At 44.6% G+C, this 26,440-nt stretch overlaps 1 protein-coding gene across 6 annotated transcripts; it reads right to left on the reverse strand.

Annotated features, from left to right (window-relative positions):
- Positions 1-206: 206 nt before the first annotated feature.
- On the reverse strand, positions 207-23,617 carry UBE2V1 (ubiquitin conjugating enzyme E2 V1). 6 transcript variants are annotated; one of them, XM_051633401.1, is made up of 5 exons: positions 23,572-23,610; positions 13,101-13,249; positions 9,570-9,695; positions 6,827-6,893; positions 207-266 (listed from the first exon to the last, which is right to left on the reverse strand). In XM_051633401.1, exons 1-5 carry the CDS (start codon positions 23,591-23,593, stop codon positions 229-231), a joined length of 402 nt encoding a protein of 133 aa, XP_051489361.1. In that variant the 5' UTR covers positions 23,594-23,610; the 3' UTR covers positions 207-228. The 6 variants fall into 6 exon arrangements, with proteins under 6 accessions (XP_051489361.1, XP_051489362.1, XP_051489359.1 ...); XM_051633402.1 differs by lacking the exon at positions 207-266 and adding an exon at positions 5,472-6,540; XM_051633399.1 differs by lacking the exon at positions 207-266 and having other exon boundaries at positions 5,472-6,893; positions 23,578-23,610.
- Positions 23,618-26,440: the final 2,823 nt, after the last annotated feature.

Below are 26,440 nucleotides of genomic sequence, written 5' to 3' on the forward strand. Positions count from 1 at the left end.
CAGATAAACAATCATAAAAAAAATTATCTTTACCTACCCCTTCACTTAAATCAGGTCATGTCTGGAAGACAAAAACACCACTTGGAAGTCGGGGCTTGGAGTGATACAAAGGGGAGTCTTGTCTGACAAGCCTGGCCAGGAGTCAAAGCGGGGCAGCGATCGCTGTCCGGGCTGTTTGCACAGCAGCGGCTCCAAATCGTATTTCACTGCAGCAGCACTGAGTCTTCATCAGGTTTCTCCAGATTTCAGCTCGGGTCTATTTCTTGCTGCAAGGTTATTAAAAACACTTGAACCTGAAACAGTCTCATTGTGTCCACAAGTTTGCTATTTGTTATTATAAACAAGGGTGTCAGGGCCATTAAAAATAAATCGGAATGGGCAAAACACGAGCAAGAAATATAAGGAAAGTGAATGACTGAAAACACCCATCTCAGCATCCAGGGCCAACAGTTCCCGCTCGCAGGAATGCCTTCTGTGTTAGAGAGAGGAACAATAACCTCCTGTTTTTCTTTTCAACCAACATGCATCCTTTTCCCAGCTGGCGATGCCAAGCTGCAGGGAATGGAAAGAGGAAGGGATCCAAATCCCAGCCCTGCATCTGACTGTTCCTGGTCTCCAACTGGGATTAGTGCTGGCACATGATGGCTCCCACCAAGGATGTGAGTGCATGGTCTCACAGGCACATCAGCCACCACAACCAGCGAGCCACAGCGGCTCTCCTGTCTCCAGAACAACATCAGAATCACACCAGGCCGTGCTGCGGAGTTCACCTCAAACATGGTTGTACTCAAGTGTTTGACTTTTGCCGATGCCAAAGAGAAACGGGGCAAGTCGGGCAGCAGGGACAGAGTGTGGAGCAGCAGGGACAGAGTGTGGAGCAGCAGAGACAGAGCAGGAGCAGCAGGGACAGAGCAGGAGCAGCAGGGACAGAGCAGGAGCAGCAGGGACAGTGCAGGAGCTCTCTGCCCCCTTGAACACTGCTGCTGTAAAGCGATTTGAGGATGTTCTTGGAAGCAGCAGGTCAATTTGTCTGGGTTGTGTGTCCTCCAGGTGGCCTCCATGAAAACAGGGATGTTCTTTGCAAGGAATAACAAGCCCACGCCTTGATATTAGCTGAACACTTAATAACAAAGAGGGTGCTGGAAACCCATTCCTGCATTGCTGCTTTCCAGGACACAGGATGCTTCCATCACAGCAACAACAGGAAACTTTTGCTTTGTCAGGGTTAATTTCATTATTTTGCAGGTTTCACCTAATATACAACTCTACAGTCCTTCTCACTTCATTATCCTTCTAGCCAGCATATCCAACTGTCTCAGCTGCATGGGTCAAGCCCGTGGAAAGGCACAGCAGAGCAATCCTGCACACCATGCTCCCAGGGGATGCAGCAAGGTGGGCACCAGCAGCAGAGCACTGGAGCTGGCAGCAGGGCAAGAAGCACCCAGGCAGCACCCAGGTCCTGGCAGGCAGAGCACACCCCCGAGCTTCCAGCAGCACCAAGTCACCAGCACTGAACCTACTCGATGTGTTTCACCCTTAGAACAACACAGGAATGGAGAGAGGGGAAAACCGAGGTAGAAACAAGACACTCTGGTCTGAGACTCTCACTTAAGAGCAATGTGATTGTGGATCCTACAATAAAAACCACACATGGGCTTATCAGAGACACTTCAGCCACAAACCTGAAAAATTGTAGGTTATAATGGCATGATGCTGCCATACAAAATTTCATTGCTTGCAAACAGAGATAACAGATCTAAACCACAGCACGAGAACTGAAGGGGCACGTCCTTACTCTGAGAAGCTGGTTTAAAAGTCTTATTTCCCAAACTTTTACTATTATTATTATTAAAGGTAATTCTACACCCCAAGTAGGAACACCACAAGGGTATCAGCTGGATGAGTTCAACCTGCAGATCACAAACAGGATGTGGAAACAACCCAAAACCTGTCAGGGAGAAGCAGGGTTGCAGGAGCAGAGGGCACTGAGCAGGGCTGCTGATGGGAACTCTGCCCATTCCAGGGGAACAGAATCTGTTAATTAAGGCCCTTTTCCCCACTGCTCCACAGCAACAGGGAGGACTTAGACAAGCAAGAAGCAAAGGCTACCTCGGCCTTCTCAGGTTTGTCAGTAAATGAAGTTAGGGCCCTCAATTTCAGGAGCTCCTGTTCCATGCCCAATACAGCAAGCATCTCCTATGGTGATTTTTTCAGGTTTTTAAAGCAGAGCTACAAGCAAATTGTGAGTTTTGGGGCTTTGCTATTTCAGCGAGCATTTGGCCAGGTTGACTGTCCCCAGTGAACCTGCCAGGTGCTGGATGAAGACACCAACCCTTTCAGCTTAAATACTGGAATTATTTTTGTTAAATCCTCCCCTTTTGCCCATGCCCTTAACACTTGTAGTTTTCAAAATCTTTCATAGAAAAAACACCTCCATAAGGTGAACTCATCCACTGCACCTTGCCTGGGGCAGCTCTGGCAGTGATCCCAGGTAACAGGTAATGGGTAGCAGGGTCTGTTTCACGGGGCAGAGCCATCACAAGGTGGGTGAGCAGGACCCCCTCCCCACACACACCCTCCCCACACTGCCACAGCAGCAGCTCATGCCAGTGAGTAACCCAGGCAGACCCACGACATCCTCTCAGGCTGTAATACTGCAGCTTAAAAAGGAGGGAGGTCAACTGCTGCACTAGCTGCAGGCACCAGCCCCGAGGAGCAAACTCATTCCCTGCGACCCAGCCCCAAGACACTCCTGGCTGTGGAACAGCATCTGCATCCACAAATCAACATCCTGTGCCTCCAGCAGGACCTCACTTTGCTGTATATGCTGTTTGATTTTGGGCCAGAGCAGGCCAGGCCTTGGAGAACCAAAGCCCTAAAACCTGATGAAACTGATGGAGAGCATTAGAAAGGTCTCGTTTCGTGCCAGTGGGACACCAGAGAGGGTCATTTCTCACCACTCACGTTCGAACACTGAAGCTCAGGGGTGGCATTAGGAATATTTCAGGAGAAGAACCATGCATTAAAAACTCATTCTGTTCTCTAATACATGCAATAATTAAAAACACGGCTCTACGTACTGGATAATAAAATCCTCCCCTTCTGGCAGGCGTGCAGAAGCCAAAACCAAGCTTAAAACGAGTGGACAGTGACCCTTCAGAGAAGGGGACGTTGAAAGCGTTTTTGTTTTACTTGTGGGGCGAGGGGAGGGGGCACAGGACCCAGGACTGTGTTTTGCTGGGAAGCATGACGACATCCAGGGAAGGAAGGGAACACTCTCAGCCTTCTGGCCTAAATTATCTGCTAACACAAATAATCAAATTCCAGGGACCACACTGCTCTGGCGCCACTCAAACAAGGGGGAGGCCTGGCCCCAGCTCTGCAGGAGCAGGTGGCAGCCCAGGTCTGACCCGCTCAGGATATTCAAGTGCGATACACAAAATACTGATGCTCTCCAAGGAAGCCAGCACCACTCACAGTATCGTGGGAAGTTTTTAATGGCTTGCTCAAGGCAAGGCCTCTAAAATGTTTATATTAATACTTAGTTGGATAGCCACTCATTTGGTCTCAGCTGGAAAGCAGTCCAAACAGCTGAGAAACATCTGGCTGCTAACCTTGGACAACATCTAATCTGGTAGCCCAGGGATTTAAGAGGTCTCTTCAGAGGGACAGAAGTTTGGCAGGCACCTTACTAAGATCTCTGCTCTGTTGTGGTTGTTTCTCAAGTCCCACTCACTGCTCCAGGATGACACACACAGCCAGTGTACATCCCGATCCCATTTACACAGCACCTGAGTCACAATGATTGCAAAAAGCTCTAATGAAATATTACTCCTAATTTCTAGAATACTCCTGAAGTTGTGGGTGCTCCCCTTGCCCCAAGGAGACAGCAGCCCACAGAAACACACAGCTCCCAGTTACCAGGCCCCAGTCTGCACAGGCAGGGTCGGTGCTGCCAGCCTCCAGCCTTTCCTCCACTCCATCTTCCCTCTGCCTGCACTTATTACCAACAAATAAGCACGGATCTGCCCCAGAAATCCTCCATCAGACAAACAAAAATCCTGTTCTCTGTAAATCTGGAGGCCACCACCAGGCCAGTTATGAACACATGGTTTTAAAACAGCTCTAGAAAAAGAGTAGAAGGGAAAACGGACCCACAATTTCTGGTGAACATGGCTTAAAAGTTTGCTTCCCTTTTCTTTCCAAAACTTCTGCTTGTTTTTCTTCCAAAAGAAACTTCAGCATTGGCTATCCTGAAACATTCTTTGGTGGGTAGAGAGCTAATGGAATAATACAAAATAATAAATGCTGAGTGACAGGAAAGGAGCTTCCAGACAGACCATCTGACATTTATCCTCCCCTCCTATTACCCATTCAAGGTGCATGTTAGGGCAAAGCTACCAACAACCAGGCTTCAGAGGCAGAAAATAGGACAGGACCCACATTTCTGAAAACCCTTTGTAGGCTTTATTTAAAAGGAGAGAAGGATGAAAAAGGTGACAAGATGCTTGACAGAGAAAAAATTATGAGAACCTGGTTTATCTCCTTTCATGTTGTCCTGTGCTTGTTGCTTTTTTGTTACAACAGATGTGGGAGACATCAGGGGAAAATGTGAAGGCACAAGCACCAAGAACTTAGCACCAAGAAGGGAGGACTAGGAAAAACATGCTCAATAAAGGCTAAAAAAGTCTCTTTCCTAGCAGAGGCTGAGCATGCTGGCTCTGGTCCAACAAAGCACTTAAGCATGCATCTAACTTGAATTTTACTTCACTGGGGCTCTTCACAGGCTTAAAAGTTAAGCACATTCTCCAGCAATCTGCTACAGCAAGAGCAGAGAAAAAGAGAAGCTATTAAGGGACTGGAATCTTAGTCAACAGCAAGGTTAGTATGCTTTTGGAAAGCATCCTAGACAAAGATTAATGCAATATGACAATTTCCACTGACTTATGAAAACTCTAAGCCATCTGAAAAAGCTTCTTAAATTAATATGTACAAAAATTAGACATTAAGAATATCACTATTAAATTTTCTTCACCCTCTTTCAGTTCTAGGTAGGTAAAGCTTGAAGCGGACATATTTACAGGTACGTGCAGAACTGGAACTCCCTTGTTTCAGTGTAAGCTAAAGCCAGCTTGAAAAGAATACTGAATTCACTGTGTTGTTGCTTGATGTAGGAAACACTGTCCTGTAGGTAAAGCACTGACCTCAGATGTCTAATGGTCAATTCCCACAAACAGCAAGGTAAGCCACAGACAGCTCCTACCATTTTGGCAAGACACTACAAAGGCTGGCATTTGGCAAAGGAGTAAGAGCATGTCCCACTGCACCTCTCTGCCAGGTTTGTCCCCCTCCTTAAAACTCGCAGAACTTAACACTGCTCCTCTATGTGGTTGTAAGTGTACAGAAAAAACATATTTAAGCATATACTCCCTACACGCACACACAGAGTTTAATTACAACAGACCAAGAAGCAAACAACAATTAGTCTTTATTAACAATTAAAATCTCACTGCAGTGCTGTTTTTTTCCCCTACCAAGTTAATGCCTGTACAATGAAAAAGTAATGATAAACAGGCTTTTAAAATTTAAATTGATCCAAGACATATGAAAAGTGGTTCCCACAAGTGGACTGAACATTTCAATTGAGCAGTATTTGCACCTTACTCCGCCCCAAGCCTTGTAAAGCTTGCTGGCTCCCTCTACCGTCTTCATCTTACAAGTGGAGTCAAAACCTCGCTCCACATCTGCAGCACTGGCAGGTGAAGGGGTTTTACTGGAAGTACAGAGACGGTCCCTGTAACTCCGCTGGAAGTAGCCAGGGGCAGCCACAGGGCAGCTCTCCTGCTCAAATCACTCTCCTCCCCGAGCGCTGCTTCAGCCATCTCCAGCAGCACCTGCTCCAAGGAACAACATTTATTTTATGGCCAATCCACTTGCTTTACTATCCCTTTGTATCCTTAAGAGACACTGGTTCAGGACATAAACTGAGGGTCAGCAGGGACCAACACTCTGCCTTTCCACTGCCAGAGGTAGGGTAAATACAGGCAAGACAGTTTCATTTCCCCACATTCACTTCTGATGCATGAAGAAGCACCCAGGCTGTGGGATGATGGGTCTCTTCCACTACATAGTTTGTAGGTGGCATACAAAGCTAGAACACGTAGACTCAATGGCAGCTGACTCTTAGAGCACTATTTTTCCATACCACTCCCACTTGGCTGAGAGGGGAACAGCAGCGCACTTGGAGCACTGACGTGTTCAAGAAGCACAACTCCGAGGTGAGAACATTTTACAGTGAACCCCTTTGTGTTTTTTTTGAAGCACCACCCAGCCTCGTATGGCAAATGTTGTTCACACGTGGCTCTTGCCAGCACAGCACAGCACGGGTTGGGCTGGAATGCTCTAACCTGCACCACTTGCAAAGCAAAATACAGTTTCAAGGTTTTAAAACCGTTACTTGATGTACAAAGGTTGGGGGAGGCCCCAAACAGGCACCAGCCATATCCTCCCCAACTGGGCAAGGGCACTCTTAAAACAGCTCTGAAAAACAGAGATAAAGAAGCAGCACACTGTAATTATCAAGCTTTGTTCTGATTCCCATGTAACATCTTTAGATACTAAGCTATTTTAAATAACACACACACGATGCTGGCGAAGTATTAGTTGCATTGTCTTCACAGACACCCTCCGAGCTACCAAAGGACTGAGCAGCGTTTCAGGCCAGAAGCCAGCAGCCAGTTTCACAATATTTCACAAAAGATCATTCCCATTCTCATTCCTAACCCAGGAAGAACCATGTTTCCCCATGAGGCTGAAGTGCACCCACCGGCACCTTCTGGCAATCCTTGGAAGTGGAGATGCTTCACACTGGGCAAAGCCAAAATTTCACGGCCCTGTTTTTATCCAGATTTGGAGAGAAAGGAAAACAGGTAACATTTCAGGTTCTGAAGTTCTGCTTGAAGTTGACAGTGTAGCATGCAACTGTACAGGGATTCGACCTCCTCAGGACTACAGCACATACAGGTCATTGCAACAACAGAGCCCCTTCAGATCACACACACACACACCTAGAAATCCATTTCAGCAGCTCCTTAGCATCACATATCGTTGCCAACTGCCAAGTCTATGCAAGTCTGAGGTATTAAACTAAAACTAAAGATTCTCCTTGGCACAGCAGCAGCAGCTGGATAAAGACAATTGCCTTTCACCACCAGTTTATATACTGTTAGCTAAACGTGATCTGTAGGAAGATACTTCCAACAAATCAAAAATTCCGTAAGGGATCAACATTCTAAACATAAATACAATTAAAGCCTTCTAATATTAATGCACACTTTTTATTATATTAAAATCAGGCAATGGTCTGATACAATAAAAAGGCTGCTTATGGAATACTGTTATGTTAAACTTTAATTACAGAGGATGTTAAATCCTTACAACTAATATTTTCCTCAAAAGAGTTAATGGAAACATCAATTGTTCATTGACTTGATAGCTGCTGCTTTAAAATGTGTTTATTTTTACTTTTATCTTATTTTCTTTTTTTTTTCCTTTCTTTTTTTTCTTTTTTCTTTTTTACACAAACACTGAATTTGTCATAAAACTCAGGACACACTAGGTTGGTTGTATGTAAGCTTGCATCCACATCTCAGCAGTTAGTGGTCCGAAACAGTAAACCAGAAAAGGCAGCGATTTGCCAGGATGCAAAGCCAATTAAGATCCTTACATCTGCTGTATGCACCACTTCTCCAAAAAATCTTCACTGAAGAGGTTTCTCTTCTAAGACTTACAGAATCCTAATAAAATCTACTACACTGATTTGATTTGTCTGTAGTCGTCACATCTTTAGACGGGCCAAACATAAGTGCAACATTTCATTAATTAACATTCTTGGGTCAATCCAAAGCAACAAAATAGAACTATTCGAGCTGGAGTGCGTGTTCAGAATCTCTACGTGCAGCTTTTCTCCATTAAAGTTTGGCAGCAGAAGATTTTTCAGCAATCCTGGTAAATTACTGCTCTTTTCCCCATGTCAAAAGCCTATCTAAGAACATCAGCCGTGGCCAGCTTGGCGGTGTGGCAGCAGTGCTGGAGGGACAGGGAAAATCCAAGTTTGCGAGCACAACAGATACTCTTGTTTCCCAGGCTGGTGAAGACTAAATTTGTTGCAAAACCAAATGATAAGCAGGAGGGAACAGGTCAAGTTATTGCCCCAACGCTTACCCCTGTTGACCAAGGGTGAGAAGAGTCACAAAGAGGGGCAAAAAGAAAGCAGCACCCCCACTAAAAAGAGGGGAAGAGGGAAGAGATTAAAAGAACCCTGAATCCCTCACCCAAAGCCCATGTCACTGGTGAGGGGGACCAGGAAGAGAAATACAATCTATGCCTTGGCCAGAGGGAAGAAGAAAAGCTTGCCCCAGGTCATCAGGGCATTTAAAAAAAAAAAAAAAAAAAACACAAAAAAACCCCAAAACGACCACAGTCACATTCAGCCTTTACTAGAGATAGCACAAAGGGAGGGATGACTGAGGTTAGCACACATCCCCATTAGTAGTCCATAAAGCCCAGTGTAGTACTGGAAGCAAAACCTTTGTGTCTCCTCTAATAAATAGCCCTGAGCTTCGACTCTATTGCAAAAGACAGAAAAAGATAAAAAAAAAAACACAACCCAGGCCAGACACACAGCAAGGTGATTGTGGGATGTATGCTTTCACAGTTAAGTTAGATGTGCCACACTGGTCTTGACAGTAATAAATTTAAATAGACTTTTCCTGATACCAGAAGTTCAGCTATGTGGACAGTGGTTACACGACAGGATTATTTGTTATAGCACAACTTATATTTCAAATGAAAAAAAAAAAAATTAGTATCATTTACAGTATCTCAAGAAAAACTTCCTTTGAATGGGAACTTCCTTTCCAGTATTTTGAGGTCTACAAGATGCAGCTAGAAAATTTACTACTGTGGAAAATGAAGACAGCTTAAATTGAATAAGGGGGGGGCATGGGTTTGTTTGTTTTTGTTTTTGTTTTTAATTAATTGCTGTAACATTGTCCTTCAGGTGGCTGAGGAAGTTTCATATTTTCTTTAGACATCATTAGACGCCGAAGCTCTTGCAGAACAACTTTGATACTATAAGAATTCTGCCATTTTGCTAGGACTGATATGGCTCTGGGGTCCACCTAAAATAGACAAAAAGACCATTCCTGTCAGAATTGATATGTTTGGTACACTTAACTCCCCCCAACACCCTCCAACTAAAGATCCTGTAAGAAACCTGAGTGGGAGAAACCAAAGAAAGCAAAAACAAGCTCATGGTTTCCTAAAAGGACAGTAAATCCCTGCATGATGCAACTACTCGTGAGCTGCAAAAGGGCAGGAGAAGTCAGTGTTACATTTTGATTTCAGAATGCAAATAGCTTGTTTACTTTCCTTCTACCCCCCTTCTCCTCAAAGAAACAGCACCACCAAGCAATAAATAGTTAAGCAAGTTGCAAGTATAAACAAAGTGTTAATTCAAAGTTGCACATGAAACCCAAGTCAAAAATGAATAAAACCAAAAAACTTACCACTCCATTAGAACTATTTACTCCATTCATATTAATTTTTGTTACAAATCTTACAAATGGAGGTGCTTCTGGATACTTAGGCCCACATTCTATTTTAAGGCTGTATATTCTGTTTTCATAAATTGTCTGAGGGGAAAAGAAAAGGGAGGATCAATTACAACAGCTCAATAAGCATTTGGTTAAAACAGTGGTTACTTTAAGGACATGTATACTAATAAACATAAGGGCAGCCACTTATACACTATGCTGGCTACCTCTGTTTTGGGTTCATTTTAATAATTCAGAGTATCAAGTGTTGCTTCTTCAGGACAATAAATTCTACCGGTCTTTTAAGCATCAGATTTTCATGTAAGGAATGAAACTGGCATTGCTTCCCATTCATCAACTGAAATTATTTTTTTTAAACATCATACAGCTCAGATACCTACTTTTTCAAACCAATCTTTATACAGAAGCTTAGTGTTACCAGTTTACTAATCAAACACACTACCTTGATGCTGAAGCCACAGCTTTTGCTTAGGCAACTATCTACAGTCAGCCAGTCCTAGAATTGCACTTAGAAAATACTCTTTGGTCATAAACCAATGTGGCAGTTCTCAGAAAGGGGAAGGCTCCAAGATCCAACACAATGCAAAGCACATCCTGATCTCAATAGCATTATCACTTTGTCTCCACTGTAGCAACACTGCTGTATTGAACAGCTAACAGGAATTCTGGGTCCTGAGTTTTTAACTGACCCATTAATGAGTACAGAAGAAAGAGAAATGTAACAAGGCTACATTGATTCTTCAATATTTAAAATTAATTAAACAATAAAGCAACAGTTAATGTTATTCTGCATGCTGGGAATGACTACTTTTGATGTGCTGATCTGGTGCAGCCTGGCACAGAGCTCCAGCTAAGCTGGGCAATGCAGGCAGCCAGCAGAAGGATGCAACAGGAACAGGATCATCATAGGGAAGGTCAGGCAGACGAGCTGTCTGGATTTAGAGCTTCTGACACAACTTTCTGCACCTTCAGTATTGCAATGAACATTAAACTCACAAGGCAGCAACCACAAACAAAAATCCAGGTGTGAGTGCAGAAGCCGAGAAGCAGCCAGCAGCTCCTGCTCACCTGTGGTAGCAGAGCACGACGGCTCCATCAGGACCTTAAAAAGGACTGCCCAATGTACAACAACTTCTTAACATAAAACTGTGCAACCACTTTCAAGGGCCTTTTATGCCCCTGAACATCTTAAGTCTTTCCCTTAATATTAATGAGCATTTTGATGCAAACCACTAGCAAAGGTAAGAACTGACTTCCTGATGGAGCTGCTTCTCATCTGTGGAAACAAACCGGCATTAAACCAGGCTGCAGCCACCCATGGCAGGACCAGCACCCAGCCAGCACTGTCTGGCTGTGGCACCTTGGTCACTCCTCCAGCACCTCACCAGACAGCCTTTCAGATGTCCAGCCAGGACAGTGACAAACTGAATGCTGCCACAAAGTTTGAGGGGAAAAGAGTCACTAGTCAGGTCTGCCTGACTTGCCCAGGTCTCCTGACCAAGTCCGTGAGCCTTGTGCACAGAATAATTAACAGCCCGGAGGGTGTGCAGGTTTTTAGGGTCTTGGCAAATCACCACAGCACAGTAAGAGCAGTGAATGGAAAGCCTTAACCCTGCATCTGTCTATAGCCAATATAAAAAATGTGCAGATAAAACTCAAGTTTTGACAGTGCCACTGTTTTTAAACAGCTTGTATAAACAAGATTAGTCACTGGCTGCAAAACCATCCGCACGAAGTCTGGGAAGGAGAAGCATGCTTCCATGTATGGTAGCAGGGACACTCAGAGCAGCAGCACAGATCTAACTCTGTACCATGGATCATTTTTCCCTCTAGAATGCACAAAATAAGATTCTTCCACCTGCTACAATTGTTACTGCTTTCTGTCCAGAAGGAAAAAGGATTTAAATTATTTTTTTTCTGGCAGGCCCAGAATCCCCACATTCTATTAAGAAAAAAATGGTAATAACATAACCATGTGAACAGTGCTAGAAGCAAAACAGCCCCTCAGCAAACAAGAATGACTGAAAATTTTCAGGATTTCTCTCAACAAAGTCTGTTGGTTTCAAGCAATGGAGTCAAAAGAAGTCAAGGCACTTTTGGAAAAAAAAATCTATATTCATAAGCGTGTCAAAAAGACAAAAGAGGCACAGCTCAATCATCTTCTGTGACAGTCCTCTAGCCTTGGCTAGCAGTGCGACATGAACTGCAAATTTCTATCACTGCTGACAAGTCAGCACATGCCTGCTTGCACATTTCAATTTCTATTTAATTTTCTAAATTAGATTTCAAGGTTGCTTAAGTTTTCCGTAAGGTGCATTCACACAGTGAACTTTTTTCACAGTCTTAATGCAGGCTCATTAGCACTCTCCTAATGTTCTAAAATCAAATGCTGTTGTAGAAAATCACTTAGGAATACTGTAAACAAACAAAATGGTTACAAATGGGGAGACAAAAAAATATACACCACTTCCAGATGAGACAGAAAGTAGTGCACATGTAATGCCAGCACAGTAACAATTCTTGTAGAACCTCATGTTATGTCAGGAGGCAACTGACAGAACAGGGCACACAGGGCAGTAGGACAATTAAAGGTCTGTAAAGGTTTCCACGTAATAGATCAAAACCACTGAAATGATCGAGTGACAACATTGGAACTGTCAAGAAGTGATACTGAGGCCAGATGTGGAAGACAACATCTACTACTGCATGAAGGAGAATCAGCTACTTGCACATCATGGTAAGGATATTAAGGAAACCGGACAAGAGATACACAGTGAAACTGGAGACAACAGACAAGTTTTGCTTTAGAATACATGCATGCATACAACACACAATTAAGTCCTCAGTTTCACTATCAGAGTGGTGACCCACAGTTCAGTTGAGTTTGGGGCCAGAAGAGACAGAGAACACAACAATACTACCACAAAGCCCAGTAGTAATAAAATAAGCTACTTTGGGCGAGAACATGTAGAGAAGAAATTGAATTTGTAAAAATTTGAGTTTCCTAAGTTAGCTGAAACTCCACAAGAACAAGTCAGCAGTGCTGCAATAAAAAAACAATCCATAAACTCAACAAGAAACAGCAGAAAGACTAGCAGTACTCAACAAAACCGCCACATTTTACCTACATTAGCTCCATATGTAACCTCACTAGCCGAAGGACTTAAAACCTTGCTGTATTCAAGAGTACAGGATACTAGAATCCTGGAATTTCAAAAGTTATGTCTTAATGGATCTGTAAATATAAAGCAGACATGTAACAGAACTAACCAGGGAAAGGCACTAAAAATATTCCAAATTATAAGCAAAAAGACATACAGTTTAATGAAATCCATTATTATACAGAACTTGAAGCTTCCATATAAATCACTTGCTAAAGTGTTTTTTAACTGGTTTTGTTTTCTACTTCAGTGGGTAGACCGAGAGAAAGGGGAGAAGAAAAAAAAGTAACAGTACTATTTTGATATTTAAGTGGATACTTACTCTTGGAGGTCCAATTATCATTCCTGTCCATCTTGTAAGTGTCATATCTTCATCATCTTCAAGGCCCCAGCTAACTGTTCCATCACCTACTCCTTTCTGACCTTCTTCAAGTTCTTCCAACAGACGGAAATTACGAGGAACTTTTACTCCTGAAAACAATCAGGAAAATATTTTGAGTTGAGAAATCTAGTAAAGAATAAAGAAAAAATAAAGTTTCAATGATACTTTTCGTCATTCTACAGAAAACACTTTGGGTAAAAACATTCAAATATCACTATTTGTTTAATGACAAAATTTCAACAAAATGATAAAGATATCCCCATATTTAGCTTGGATTTTACAAGCAAAGTCAAGGTATCCACAATATATCCCAGAAGGCTGACAGGCCAGATATTAGGGCAGGCAGTAAAATGAAAGGAAGTCTCTGTCCATTCAGAAATACAGTATTATGGAGCTCTAATTAGCACTTGTCTGCATGATTAATAGTATAAAAACTTAAAAGATTGTACAAAATGACAGAATGAGAGGCTTACATCACTGAACTTACTCAGAGGTTTTAAAAATACCATTCAAAGCAAATAAAACTCTTTCATAACACCAGTAGGTTAATCTGAAGTTAATTTAAGTGGGCTTTGTCAGCAGCAATAGCATCCTTTGTACTTATGACCTTCACCACCAAGGAATTTCAGCACTTCTTAGTTGCTGGCACATTTATCCTCAAAACACACGGCTAAAGAGGGATATTTTCTTATCCCCATTATATTAATGAAAAACAGTGGCATAGAGAGCTTAGGAGACATATCCAAGGTCACACACTAAGTCTGCAGCAAAGGAGGATCTTGAACCCGGGCCACAGGGGACTTAATTACTCATTCTTCTTCAGGGTATCCATACCTCAGTCATCACAAAACAACAATGTGCTCTAGGCCACCACCTCTCCTTTACACTGAGTTTGCACAATAAGGTTTTGGTAGCAGAGGGGCTGTGAGAAGCTGCTGGAAGCTTCCCCCATGTCCAAGAGAGCAAATGCCAGCTGGCTCCAAGGTGGACCCACCGCTGGGCAAGGCTGAGCCCATCAGTGATGGTGGTAGGGCCTCTGTGATAACATAGTTAAGAAGGGGGTGGGAAGAAACTGCAGGATAGCAACTGTAGACAGAGAGAGGAGTGAGAATATGTGAGAGAAATAACTCTGCAGACACCAAGGTCAGTAGACAAGGAGGGAAGGAGGTGCTCCAGGCAGCAGAGCACAGATTCTCCTCCAGCCTGTGGTGAAGACCATGTCAAGGCAGGCTGTGCCCCTGCAGACCATGGAGATCAGCAGGGATCCTCCATAATACAAAGTTAACTATTCACCAGGATGTAATAACAGAAAATCATAATTAACCCCCTTCTTCACTGCTACTTATTTGTACAGCAGAAAAAGAACAGAAATCAGCCTTTCAATGTTATCAAGTGAACCCAGCAAACTTCTCAGTCAGAAGCCAAGCCATGGCCAGAAGCTTCCAGCATGGCCAAGGCACCCAAGTCTGAGGATGTCAGAAAGAGACCACGGGCTTTGAAAATGATCTCTCTAGCTTCTTGGAAATGGGGAAAACATAGAGAATCTAAGGCATTGTGAAATGTGGCAGTGCTTGAAATTAGATAATTGTGGTCGCTTTATTTATTAATGACCTAAAGAAACTAATGTCTGTGATGATTTTGCTGCAGAATCAGTTGTCCAAATTTCATTCACTACAAAGCAAACATAAAAAAACCCAGAAAACCCAAATTACTAAAGAATTAGTTTGTTTGGCCAGTTAGGCCAGTTTGATACACATCTAACAACAATCTTTAAGAACATTCTGGGGTAAGTGCCTCAATACCAGAGCTGCAGCAAGAATACAAAGAGAAACCCAGAACCAGAAAAGCAGCACCAGGAGATGCCAGACCTGGCTACACCAGAGCACACGCATGGGGCTGCTGAGCATGACTCTAACACAGCTCCATGCCAAATCCACAGCTTCAGCTCCCAGGGGACCGTGCTGTTACCATGGCTGCTGAGTAACACAAATCTTTGGCTGTGAAAGGAAGTGAGTCACTTGGGACTGGTGAAGCCATCGCCATAGGATTAACAGAGCCCCAAAACCTCAGTGGTGACAGGACCTCACAGGGACCACTGTCACTTCTCCTGCACAAAAAACTCCAGTGTTTCCCCTCACAGTAAGTCTTAGAAGTATGAGTTATGTACCTCGTGTACCTTGGGCACATGAAATTATATGCAGTTCATCCTGAATCATAACAGATTGGCCACCCCATTTTTAATTAGATTCCCAAAGCTCTCCATGCTGTCATGAGGGGAGGCAGAGAAGAGAGCAGTCAAGTTCTAGTGCAGGGGTTAAGGGAGCCAGTGAACTAGACACAGATGGAGTAGTAGTTGAAGGGTAAGGTGCCACCTTTACTTACACACACAGCACCTATTTCACAATTTTTGCTGCAGCAGATGTCCAGGAGAGCTGGTGATGGGAAATGACTCATGGCTGTGCAACACCTGGAGCTGCTGTCTGGGATCCAGCCCTGCCTGCAGGTGCCCAGGAAAGAAACAGCCAGGAAAGGACAAACAGAAGACAAATAAAAGGTCCTTCTGGAGGGTGAACTCCACCCTCCAGTCTGACACAGCAGCTCTTTAACAACAGAGGTGACTCTGCTGAGGAAACCATCTGTGGTTATTAGAAACCCAACCCCAGCCTCTCCCCGCTCACAGGAGCAATGAGCCGAAGCCAGCAAAGATCTGCCTCAAATGTGTCATGTTGCCAAAAAATACTCTCTCTTCTGGACCACAACATCACAACGCTTAACAAGCATCATCTCAGTCTTTCTACCACAGTACTTGGTAATACCACCTCATGTTTATCAATGGTGTGAAGATCATTTACTGATATTTACTTAGACCAAACCCAACAAGCTAAGAGGAAAATCAGCTTTAAGGTAAGCAGAAACAGGCCACAGAACAAAGAAGGAAACCTGAAATGCTGGTGTGTACCCTTCCTCTGAGCATCACACACCCTCTACACAGAGGAATCCTAAGAAAATTATGTGATCACATAATCAAAGATTACTTCATCATGTATAAATTCAAGGAGGCCACAACCAAGGCTGAAAGGCAGCCTTCATTCTGGCATTTGCTAACCAGAGCAAGGCTTGGCTTTACAACCTTACGGGAAGAGAAAGCAACTTTATTTCCAAGCTCTCCCAAGACACAGCTGCTCTGATTCAGCATGAATCAGTCATAAAAAAGCCACACAGGATTTTAGTTTCCTGACAAGCCTGAGGTCTATATAAAGAGATGGCTACTCATCCTTTGCACTGTCTCACCAAAAAAAGTTAACATAAATGCTTACTAGTTCCACAGCAACTGCTCACAAAAGCACTGCAGGAGCATCAGTGGCAAAAGGAGGGGGGAAAAGTTAAGTATGTATATTAAGAGTTTTTATGTGCATCACAGAAAATAAAATTATCATAGGTGATGGTTGGTCACTTCACAACAAACCACCCTGTGCAACACCATCACTACCTTCTAAAAATGTTTTATTCTTGAGCTAAAACTCAGGAGTGTACTAGCACTTCAGCCACTACACAAGTTCAGAGTCACATCAACTATTACAATTCAGCTGCCTCCATGACATGTTCTCAGGAGGTTTGACAGAAAGAAAAACACATATTTAGATATAAAAGACTACGGTTATATGATCATAAATACCTTAAATAATTTCTGAATAGCCTGCCCTTAAGCAAGGCAGAATAAAAGACCAGATTCACCCTTCTGGTCAGCCTGGAAAGATGTACAAGGCCATTAAGCCAACCCCATCTCCTCTTCATTTGCAATGGCCTGCAGCACTCATGGTCAGCCACCACACCCTGCTGGGACCTGAACCTCAAAAACCACAAAAGCTTTATCACTTGTGATTGTACACAAACATACCATCATCATGTTTGCTGTCCACCAAGATTCCTAGAAAGTGACCTGATCTGCTCTAGGCATGCACAGTACTTGCCAAGTAACTTCCCTGGCTAAATCATGGCAGATTCAGAGTTAGACATCCTGATTGTGTGTAGTGCCCCCACACCCCAATAAATACCTTGCATAAGGTTTTCAGTGTAGTAATAGAAACTTTCAAGGCAGTAACCAAACAAACCTGTTTTTCTAAGAGTCCTTCACTTAACACAAGAAAACCTAAACAAAGAGGCAATTAAAAAGTAATCAGGTTGTCTAAGGTACTTTCGACATTTCAATTTAACCTTTGCTATGGTTCAAGAAGACTCTCAAATAGCATCTTCATTTGATACAAAAATACAATACCTAGGTAATTGCTTCACTTGCAGCTCCCTGATGGCCCAGAAATACTCCAGAAACTGAACTGAAAAAACATCTCGGAGCAAAACGAGATATTTACTATTAATCACAATAGCAAACCTATGAAAGCTGAATATAACTGTACTGAGAAGGTAAGCTCTCCAATGGTACAGGCTTGTACAGTCTGTCTGAAACTTCACCTTTTAGAAAACAAGCATTGGGAAGCCTCAACACTGGACACTAGTTCACAAGTTGCAAAAAGTTCATGAAAAATGTTTATGGCGAAGCAGAGAACAAAACTAAACCACAGACTGAGTTTTCCAGAAAGTGAGGATGTGTGCTTCACAGAGTGTAAAGTCACAGTTAAGTAGCTGCTAGGTTTTGGGTGACAACCTCTTCAGGCTTCAAAGAGCACGGGGACCTTCTGCTTGTCACTGATTTCAGCTAACAGCAGCACTGCCACGGCCCCTCAGCCCAGCAGCTCACGAGGACCGGGAGACAGCGGAGATGAGGACAAAAGGAGTTTGATCCTGCCTGGTCAGAATCTCACTAAGGGAAGTTCCACACTAGAAAATAACAGAATGATTCTTGGAAGACCGTTACATGCCAGCTTGGACTTCTAAATGCCCTAAAGCACTGTTAGTTTCACTTTACATCACAGCACCACTGAAGATGCACAAACTGAATGTGTCTCACAGCAGCTGTACAAGTGATCTTGCCAGTCTGAGATTTTTCTCACCTTGTATCTACATTCACATGACCTACACAGTACATTTTTAGCAAGTCAAAACCAACACTTTCTGACAGACTATACCTTTTAATGCTTTAGTTTTCCCCAGTTATACAGTGGAAGCAATTCCAAATTCAGAAATGTTATGGAATCAAAAACAGGACAGTGAAATCAGTGAAACAAGGTGCCTTTGAAAGGAGATAATCTTTGATCTTTTTCATCAGCATCAGTAGAAAAAAAAAATACACCTCTCACAAAAATTCAAGACTGCATTTCTTTCCTTTCTAAAGTTAAATCAAATTACAAGCATTTCTCTTCAGGATTAAAGCACAAATATACCACACAGAATACCCCAGCAAAGCACACAGAAAACACACTTCACTTTTTACAGGCCCTAAAAACTGGAACGATCATTTTGCTGAAGGTTTTTTGACATCTCCACAGATAACAGGCAACTTATCAAATTGGCCTTCCAGGCCAATTTTAACTCTGCTTTTTGTACTAGTTCCTGATTTACAGTAATTTAAATGAACTGGAATTCTATAGCTTTAACCAATTCTGTTGCTTAAATATGTCATATCCTCTTCTGTTGCTTGTGTGTATATGATATTTAGCCATAATTACATCTTTTCCAATACATTTCTCATCTCTTTGCAGAGACTGCTGCTACTAAAAATTTGATAGCTTATCCCTGCATCACTGGAACTGTAAAAAAAAAAAAAAAATCATCCTTGGCTACAATGGTATATAAAGTTTCTGAAGTGACAGAATATTTAAAATTTAATAAAATGCTGCCACAAAAACTTGCAGGAGACAAGATCTTTAGGTCTCTTGCATTGTCTTTATGATCATGATTACCAGTCTGATAACACAGACAGGTTCTGAGATATTTTGCAGATCCAAAACGACTTCCTGAGTACTTGAAACAATCTGAAGTGTTTCCTGTTGTGCGTAAGCTAGAGTCTTGGTTCTGTCTTTCAATACTTTAAGCAGACTTGGAAAGAGATCACTGTAAAACATTTGTCTGAGGCAGACTGGCAGTATCATCGAGGTCTGAAGCCAAATAAAGCTTTCCAGCAGCAGCAGAGTTAAAATCAGATTAATTCTGTGGCTTGTATCGCAGCTGAAATGAGAGACGTTACCGGCTCAGGTAGAAGTTACTCTAGAAACTAAGTCATCCTGAACTGGCATGTTGAACAAAATCTGTACATGAAATCTCACCAGAGAAAACCCCACTGTTTCCTCTCGCATTGTGGAAAGAAAGGGTTGTTACTGAGGGAGAGCCCAGCACCCTCTTCCATCTGCCTCTTCTACCAGCAAAGCATCACTAGGTTTTCTTAAACTCACACCACTCCCCAAAAGGTGAAGGCACAAGTAGGTTCACAGACTTTCAGATAAGCTTTGAAGAGCCAGATGTCACACTGACACACTAAGGCACAATTCTGTCCCACGCTCCAGGGGAATGGCAGGGAGTGGCAGAGGCAGGATGCAGTCCCTTGGGCTCTGCTTCTGGGTCACGACCAGGCTGGACTTGGGAGGAAAGTGAACAAGCTGACCAGGTGGTAGAAAAAGACTCATTTTGTATTGATTTGCAATAGTTAAAAATCACCCTTACAACTAGAAAATCCCAACCTTCACACACCTTACAAAATTTGTCAGTATTATATTGTCTGTGACCCTTACCTATTTGCATATTTAATACCCTAATGACTAATTTTAAGTTCTCAGCCAGAATGGCTTTTTAAAAATCAGGTATCATACTTACATCAGATTCAACTGAGTATCTTCTTCTAAGAGTTTTGAACTATTTGCCTTTCCATTTAATTTACTGTATCTTTCCATTACAATACACAAAGGAGCTCTGCAATCAATTCCTTTAGCACCTGTTATTTCATGCACTCTTCTAGGCCGCATCATTTAAGAAGGCATAATTTATCTTTCCAGTTTCTCTTCTATTTCTCTTTCTCTACCCTTCAGAATTTTACTTACAGACTTACAAAGTACTGGTGACTGGCAATATTTAACTTGAGATAACAATTACTGTTGTATGCAGTGCACTCCAAAGGAGACATCCCGGTTCATTTGCAGAGGCAGGATACACCCTCTGTATCCTTCCCCACCAGTTCTTCTGTGTTGTAATGCCTTGTTTGCATGCGAGTTTACAGTAATGTTACTAGTCCCCCAAAATTATAAATATATAGCTTTAATATACTGTACTAAAACCAACCTGTGCTGCTCTCTGGCAGCAATATTAAGCCACACATATCAGTTCTATCGTGCCTGTTCACCTAATGAATTGTCCTTCTGGAGTTCTGCACATTCCTCTGACTTCAAATAACTTAAATCTGGGGAAGTCATTTTATACTCAGTTCTTCCAGACCACTGGTAAATGCCATGTCTACCACAGCCCTGCAACAGCCCTCCCAGACAGACCTCTGAGAGAAACATATATTAAATGAGGTTGTTACAAGTTTTCCCAGGATGAGAGTGAGAAAAACAAGAGTTCCACAGGCCAACACAGTCAGGTTCTGTCCCATTATAATACCAGAGTCTGCAGAACAGCAACACAGAGCAACCCCTGTGGTTTAAGTGCAACTCAGACTGCACACAGCCCAGCCTCCCTGTGGGGCCACGGGGTCCATGAGCCTCTCAGGAACCCTGGATGTCTCAGCTAGATCACCTCTGGAATCTCAGCCAGCTGGGTGCTCTGTATGACATCCCAGCTGAGGGGTGGACAGACACATGCTTACAGTTTGGGTGCCTGTACTCTTCTACAAAAAGCCTTATTAGAATGACTGAAGTCAACCCTATCTCTTTACTCATACATTAATTGTGTGTGTGGGAAACACACAGCAACACAAATCTCTATGGAAGTGATACTGGTGGATCCTGCATCACAACATTTCTTTCAGGTAAGGTCCCCTCCCCCCCTCATTAATTATTTCTACCTGATTATTAGATATACAAGGCTTATATAAGGCTTACCTGTCTCATTCTCAGGACCTGCCCTATGACTTTTTTAAGTTACAGGGACATGTGCTACCATTCCTTCCTCTGGGTCAGCAGCTGCTTTTAAAGACTCAGTGTCTTTCATTCTCCATCTCTGTTAAATCTCCTTTATTGAATGAGTATAAACTTAGGATATCAAACATATTCAAATGCTTTATAAACAAATATGAACACACTAAGATTCAATGAACCAAGAATTAGCAAAATCTGGTTTACATATGAGTAAAGATACTACTAAACAAGTAGCCCAAAGCTCCACAGAGTACCAATCAGTAGTGGAGAACAAGGAGGTGTCACTTCCAGGCTCTGTGTGTATATGCTAGGCAATGCCTTCAGTGCAGTGTCAAGAAGGACCTGCACAAGCTGCATTGCAGTACCATCACCACCACCAGTCACTGATCACTATGTTGTTCTCTTTATCAGAAGAGGACAATCACCATCCTTCACTAACACAACAAGAAAACCCAGACCACTGATGGTGGAGATGACTGACAGCAGACAAAGCTCTAAGGCTCTCCACAATGTAAGCTGCTGGTCTGCACCTGAAAGTTCTCCCCTACTGAATTTGAGGTTTACTGCAGAAGTTCAGTGTTACTGCAACATGTCACACATTTTGTTTTTTCTTTCCTCCAGAAGCAGTTAAACACGCACGATTCTCATGAGTAGCTGAAAGGCAGTGCTTGTCAGATGCCCACGTTGTAGACACAAGGAACTGAGGCCCCTGCTCACATCCCCTGGCTGCACATGCTTCACACTTTAGCACTGAAGACATGAGTCCATTTTCAGAAACCCACGAAATGACAGGAAGCAGCCCAAAAGACACAACGTGGCTACCAGATGATGGTTAACCACAGCTTATCACAAAGACTGTCTGCTGCAAAAGGAAATCAGGGCAGTAGGACCAGCTTTGGAATTTATCACCACAGTCCAAGCCCCTTTCCACACACACCCCTCTGTGAACACCCAGACAATCAATTCACAAAGCTGCACTGGTTTGAAACTGTTTGCCTAGTTCTTCCAGCCAAAAAGAAAGTGAGAAGTCAGCAGCTTCAAAGGATTATTGAGAAAGTGTGGTAGCAGAATGATGTGACATAAGAGGGGGAAGGAGGCTGCATTACACTTTTTGTGTATTTTAAATCAAGTGTTCCAACACCTCACAACCACATACATTCAAACACAGAGCTGTAAAACACAATTGTCAGGACTGCATTTTAAAAGTGGTTTTATAAACTTGATTACTGTGAATTATCTGCATTGCGACAGTTATTCTTAAAAGCTGAAAATCAATTAGAAAATAATTTCAAAATATTTTTGTTGCATTTTCAAGAACAGTCTTCTAGTGACCTCATATTTAAACTTCAAAGGAAGCAATCTGAAAACAAATACTACAGTGGCACGTCTGAAATCCTGTACAGCCCTGAGAAAACAGGAAAATGAAACTGGCTAAACAGAAGTGAAACTAATTTATTTGTTATGTCAAAGTTCATTAGAGAGCGTCAGAAGAAAAAAAACACATTCAAAATCTAGTTGCAGTATTTTTGGTTGATGTGTAATGATAAATGTGAAGATGGGATTTGTTTAACTAGTCAAAGTAGATGAGGAACAATCTGAAAGGGAAAAAAAACCCAACACACTGACTTCTTGGAGCACACACGTCCTGACAAGGAAGTTACATCCTTCTGATGTAACAGGAAGATATTATTAGCGAAACAGATTTTTTAAGCAGATAATTTCACCCACGTAGCTCTAGTCATGGCTCAGTAACTACCAAGACCAGACAGCCGAGGGCCCGCTCCGGCCGCGGGCCCCGCCAGAGCCGCCCGGCCGGGAAGGGCCCCGCACGGCGGCCGGGCCGGGCCGGCCTCGCCTCACCCCGCTCCGGGCCTCCGGGCCGGGCCGAGGGCTGCGGGCCGGGCCGGCCCCGGGCAGGGGCCCCAGCACCGGCGGCCCAGCCCAGCGCTTCCCGGCACCAGCCCGCCGAGCGGCCCCGCAGGCTCCCGGCGGGGCCCGGGCCGGCTCCACATCCCCCCCCCGGCCCGGGCCGGACTCGCCCCGCCACAGCCGCTCCCACCGCCAGGTCTCGGCAGCCCCCAGGAAGGCGCCAGCCCGGCCCGCCCGGAGTCCCGGTGACAGAGCAGGGACCGGCTCCGCCGCCCCGGGCCGGGCCCCGGGCCGCGCCCCACGGGCCGGCCCCGCCGCCCCCTCCCCGCCGCCCTCGCCCCTCTGCCGGGCGCCTCCCGGCCTAGCGCCCGCCGCCGCCCCTCCGGCACCGGCACACCCGGCCGGGCCTCCCGCCCCCCGGCAGCCCCACCGCGCCGCCGTGCGCGGGGAGCCGCGGCGGGACGAGCAGCCCCGCGGGACGAGCAGCCCCGGGCGAGCCCCCGGCCCGCGGCCCCGCTCACCCGCACCCGTGGTGGCCGCCATCTTGCGCCGCTGCCGCCCGAGCCCCGCCCCTCGCGCGTCACCGCAACGCGGGAAGTGCGGCCAGAAGGGCGCGGGGCGGGCGGGCGCGCTAAGGGAGGCGGCGGCGGGGCGGAGGCGGGGCTGGCTCTGTGGTGCACGCAGGGCTCCTCCGCGGCGCCGCGGCGCGGGAGGGGCCTGTGGGAGGCGCAGCGCCCCGGGGGGGGGGCGAGGGGCGAGACCCCCGGCCGGGGCAGCGGCTCCGCGGGGCTGCCCATCTCCGGCAGGCAACGCTGGGGAAAGCAACTGCAGCGGGCTCCCCGGGGAGCTCTGAAACACCAGCAGGCTCTTAAGCATTTAACAGCCTATAAAACTCAAATGCAATTAATATAAATAATTGGCAAGCCATGTTCGTTACAGCCAGAACACGAGCAGCGTTAACTCTTCCGCTTTCCAGTCATAGGCATTTAGTAATAATCTGACGCTCTTGAAGCATTCGCATCCCCCGCCTCCCCCCGGGAGGCTGCACCCCTGGGTGACCCCATCCCCGCCTTTCCTCGTCACCCCGCAAAGCGCACCGAGGAGCTGTCACCTCCCCCCAGCTCGCAGCCCCACCTGCCAACAGGGGAAGGGGTTGCAGCAGGGTGACAACCAGCAGACGAGCTTCCTGCAAAACCGGGGAGATCAAGCACATCCATTGATTTCTCCCTCTGTTTCAGGAGGCTGCCGCTATCCAATATGCAGCAATGAGAAATATTTTCAGTCCTAACCCCGCTGATATGAATCTAGACAAGTCACAAGACACACAAGGAACATCAGGAAGATCTACCATGCTGTGTTTTAATGAACAGCCCATCTTCCTTTATCCCTCTCCAGTTAATACAGTTATAAGAAAGGAGGAGGGGGAAAAAAAAAAAAAAGGGGGCCGTACGTGTGTGAATTGATTCTGCTTTGTCTTGTAACACACAGTCCAAACACTATGCCCTAAGACATCACATGAAAATTTGCAGAAACAATTACAGAGCAAAACGTTTCGGAGACCCGTTGCACTTTAAGCCATTTACTCAGTTAAGTCAACTTTAATCGTCCTCGGCTTTTAGCAACAAACTGCGCCAAGGTCTTCCTGGCTGGATTTTTTTCCCCCCACTTAATTCTAAGTATCACATTTCAGACATGGCTGAGAGCGGCACTAGATGAAGACATCAGCAGAGCAGCTAGGTGGCATGAGAGCCCAGCAAACCAGCCAGGAGGTGGGAACCAGCCGAGCTGGAAGCCCTGGCGATGCTGTGCGAGCACGGCAGGATGGGGGGGTGGGTTCCCAGCAGCCAGAAACCCTCCTGCGGCAGGATGAGCGGCAGCCCTGGGGGGCAAGGAAGGGACCGGTTTAACCCCCTGCCGATCACAGCTCTCCTTCCACTATTCAGGCCTGCTGTTAGTCAAGTTCCAGAAGGACCACAGACAGGCACTGCACCTGAGCCAAAAGCTCCTAGTTTGGCTTTATTTCATATAACAGGTCTGCTGTCTTGTGCAAACAGCTCTGGGCCAGACCAGTCCCTGAGTTTTGTTTTGTTGCCTGGTTTGGGTTTTTTTAACAGTGCAGAACAAACACATGCCAGAAAGACACACATTTGTCAACGCACTTGTCTCTAGGCTGGCTTGAAGAGGAATCCCTTTCTTGTGCAGTGTGACACTTGTCTTGTGCTAGCAAACACTAACTCTGAGGAGGGTTTCTCCTCTCCAGTATTTCACAGAGGCAGCAGGCAGGTCAAGGCTGAAGATGAGTGGAAAGCACACAGACAACTTGATTCAGCAGCAAAATGAAACAAAGTTGGGTCAATCTGGAGGCATCAAAGCTGAGCAGTTTCAAAGGCATCCACGGGACCTTAAAAGCAAACACCAAACCCAAGCCTGTCAGGATGTTCTGAAGACTTGCTTCAGAAAAGGCTGAATTTCAAGGCACTTTCCAGTGTTTTCCTCAGTTTAACAGAGAGCAAGGCTTCCCCTTGCAAACGAGTCCCTAAACAGCTCTGCATGTACCATCTCTGCAACACCTCAGATGCACATAGAGACGGATCTGCTCCTGCCAGGCCCTCAGATCATCATCAGAGACAGCTCATTGGAGGGCAACTACAGATGTGACAGAAGTTGAAGGCCTGAAAGACCATCCCCTGAAGGTCCAGGGAGCAGGAGATGGACCACATCTTTCTGTGGAAGTGACAAATTGAAATCAAATAGATTTTAAAAGCTTTTCGTTAATCTGGAATGCAGGCCATCCCTCTGGAGTTTAACAGGAGTGCCTTATTCTGCTTTAGCTCTAATCTGTTCCTAATGAACTTAAGACAAATTTATCTTAAGCCAGATTTCCATCTGTTAAGAAGGATCTGTGTAGCCTTTTGCTCCAGAGCTGCTGTATTGATTTTACAGAAGCATCCACTACTTTAAATGGGTGGAATAGTTTCCAGAAACCAACTGAAGACTGAAAACCAAGCCAATTTATCCCAGCATTCATTAACCCTCCTCCAAGGAATAGAAAGCTTTAAGACACACCTCAATTTACAACAGGGAGGGAAAGATCAAGAATTACAAAACCAGAGCTTGCTCACAGGCTGTGTGTCCCTCAACACTGCCTTATGAACAGTGACATTACTGCAGGACCCTGGGAGACACCAGCAATGTCAAACACATCAAGTCCCTCTGAGCAAGACCTGCTTCAGGACTTGAGCACTGCATCAGCATCTAAAACAGCATCCAGAGATTAACTGCTGTCCCAGTTTCTCATAATTAAGCAAGATTAACAAACAAGATAGACCCAGCAGCCATCAGTTTTAATAGCTCAGACGTGTGTCCAGTAAGACGGCAAAATCAAGTGGC

The sequence above is a fragment of the Apus apus genome, chromosome 15, assembly GCF_020740795.1.
Source record: "Apus apus isolate bApuApu2 chromosome 15, bApuApu2.pri.cur, whole genome shotgun sequence".
NCBI lineage: Eukaryota > Metazoa > Chordata > Aves > Apodiformes > Apodidae > Apus > Apus apus.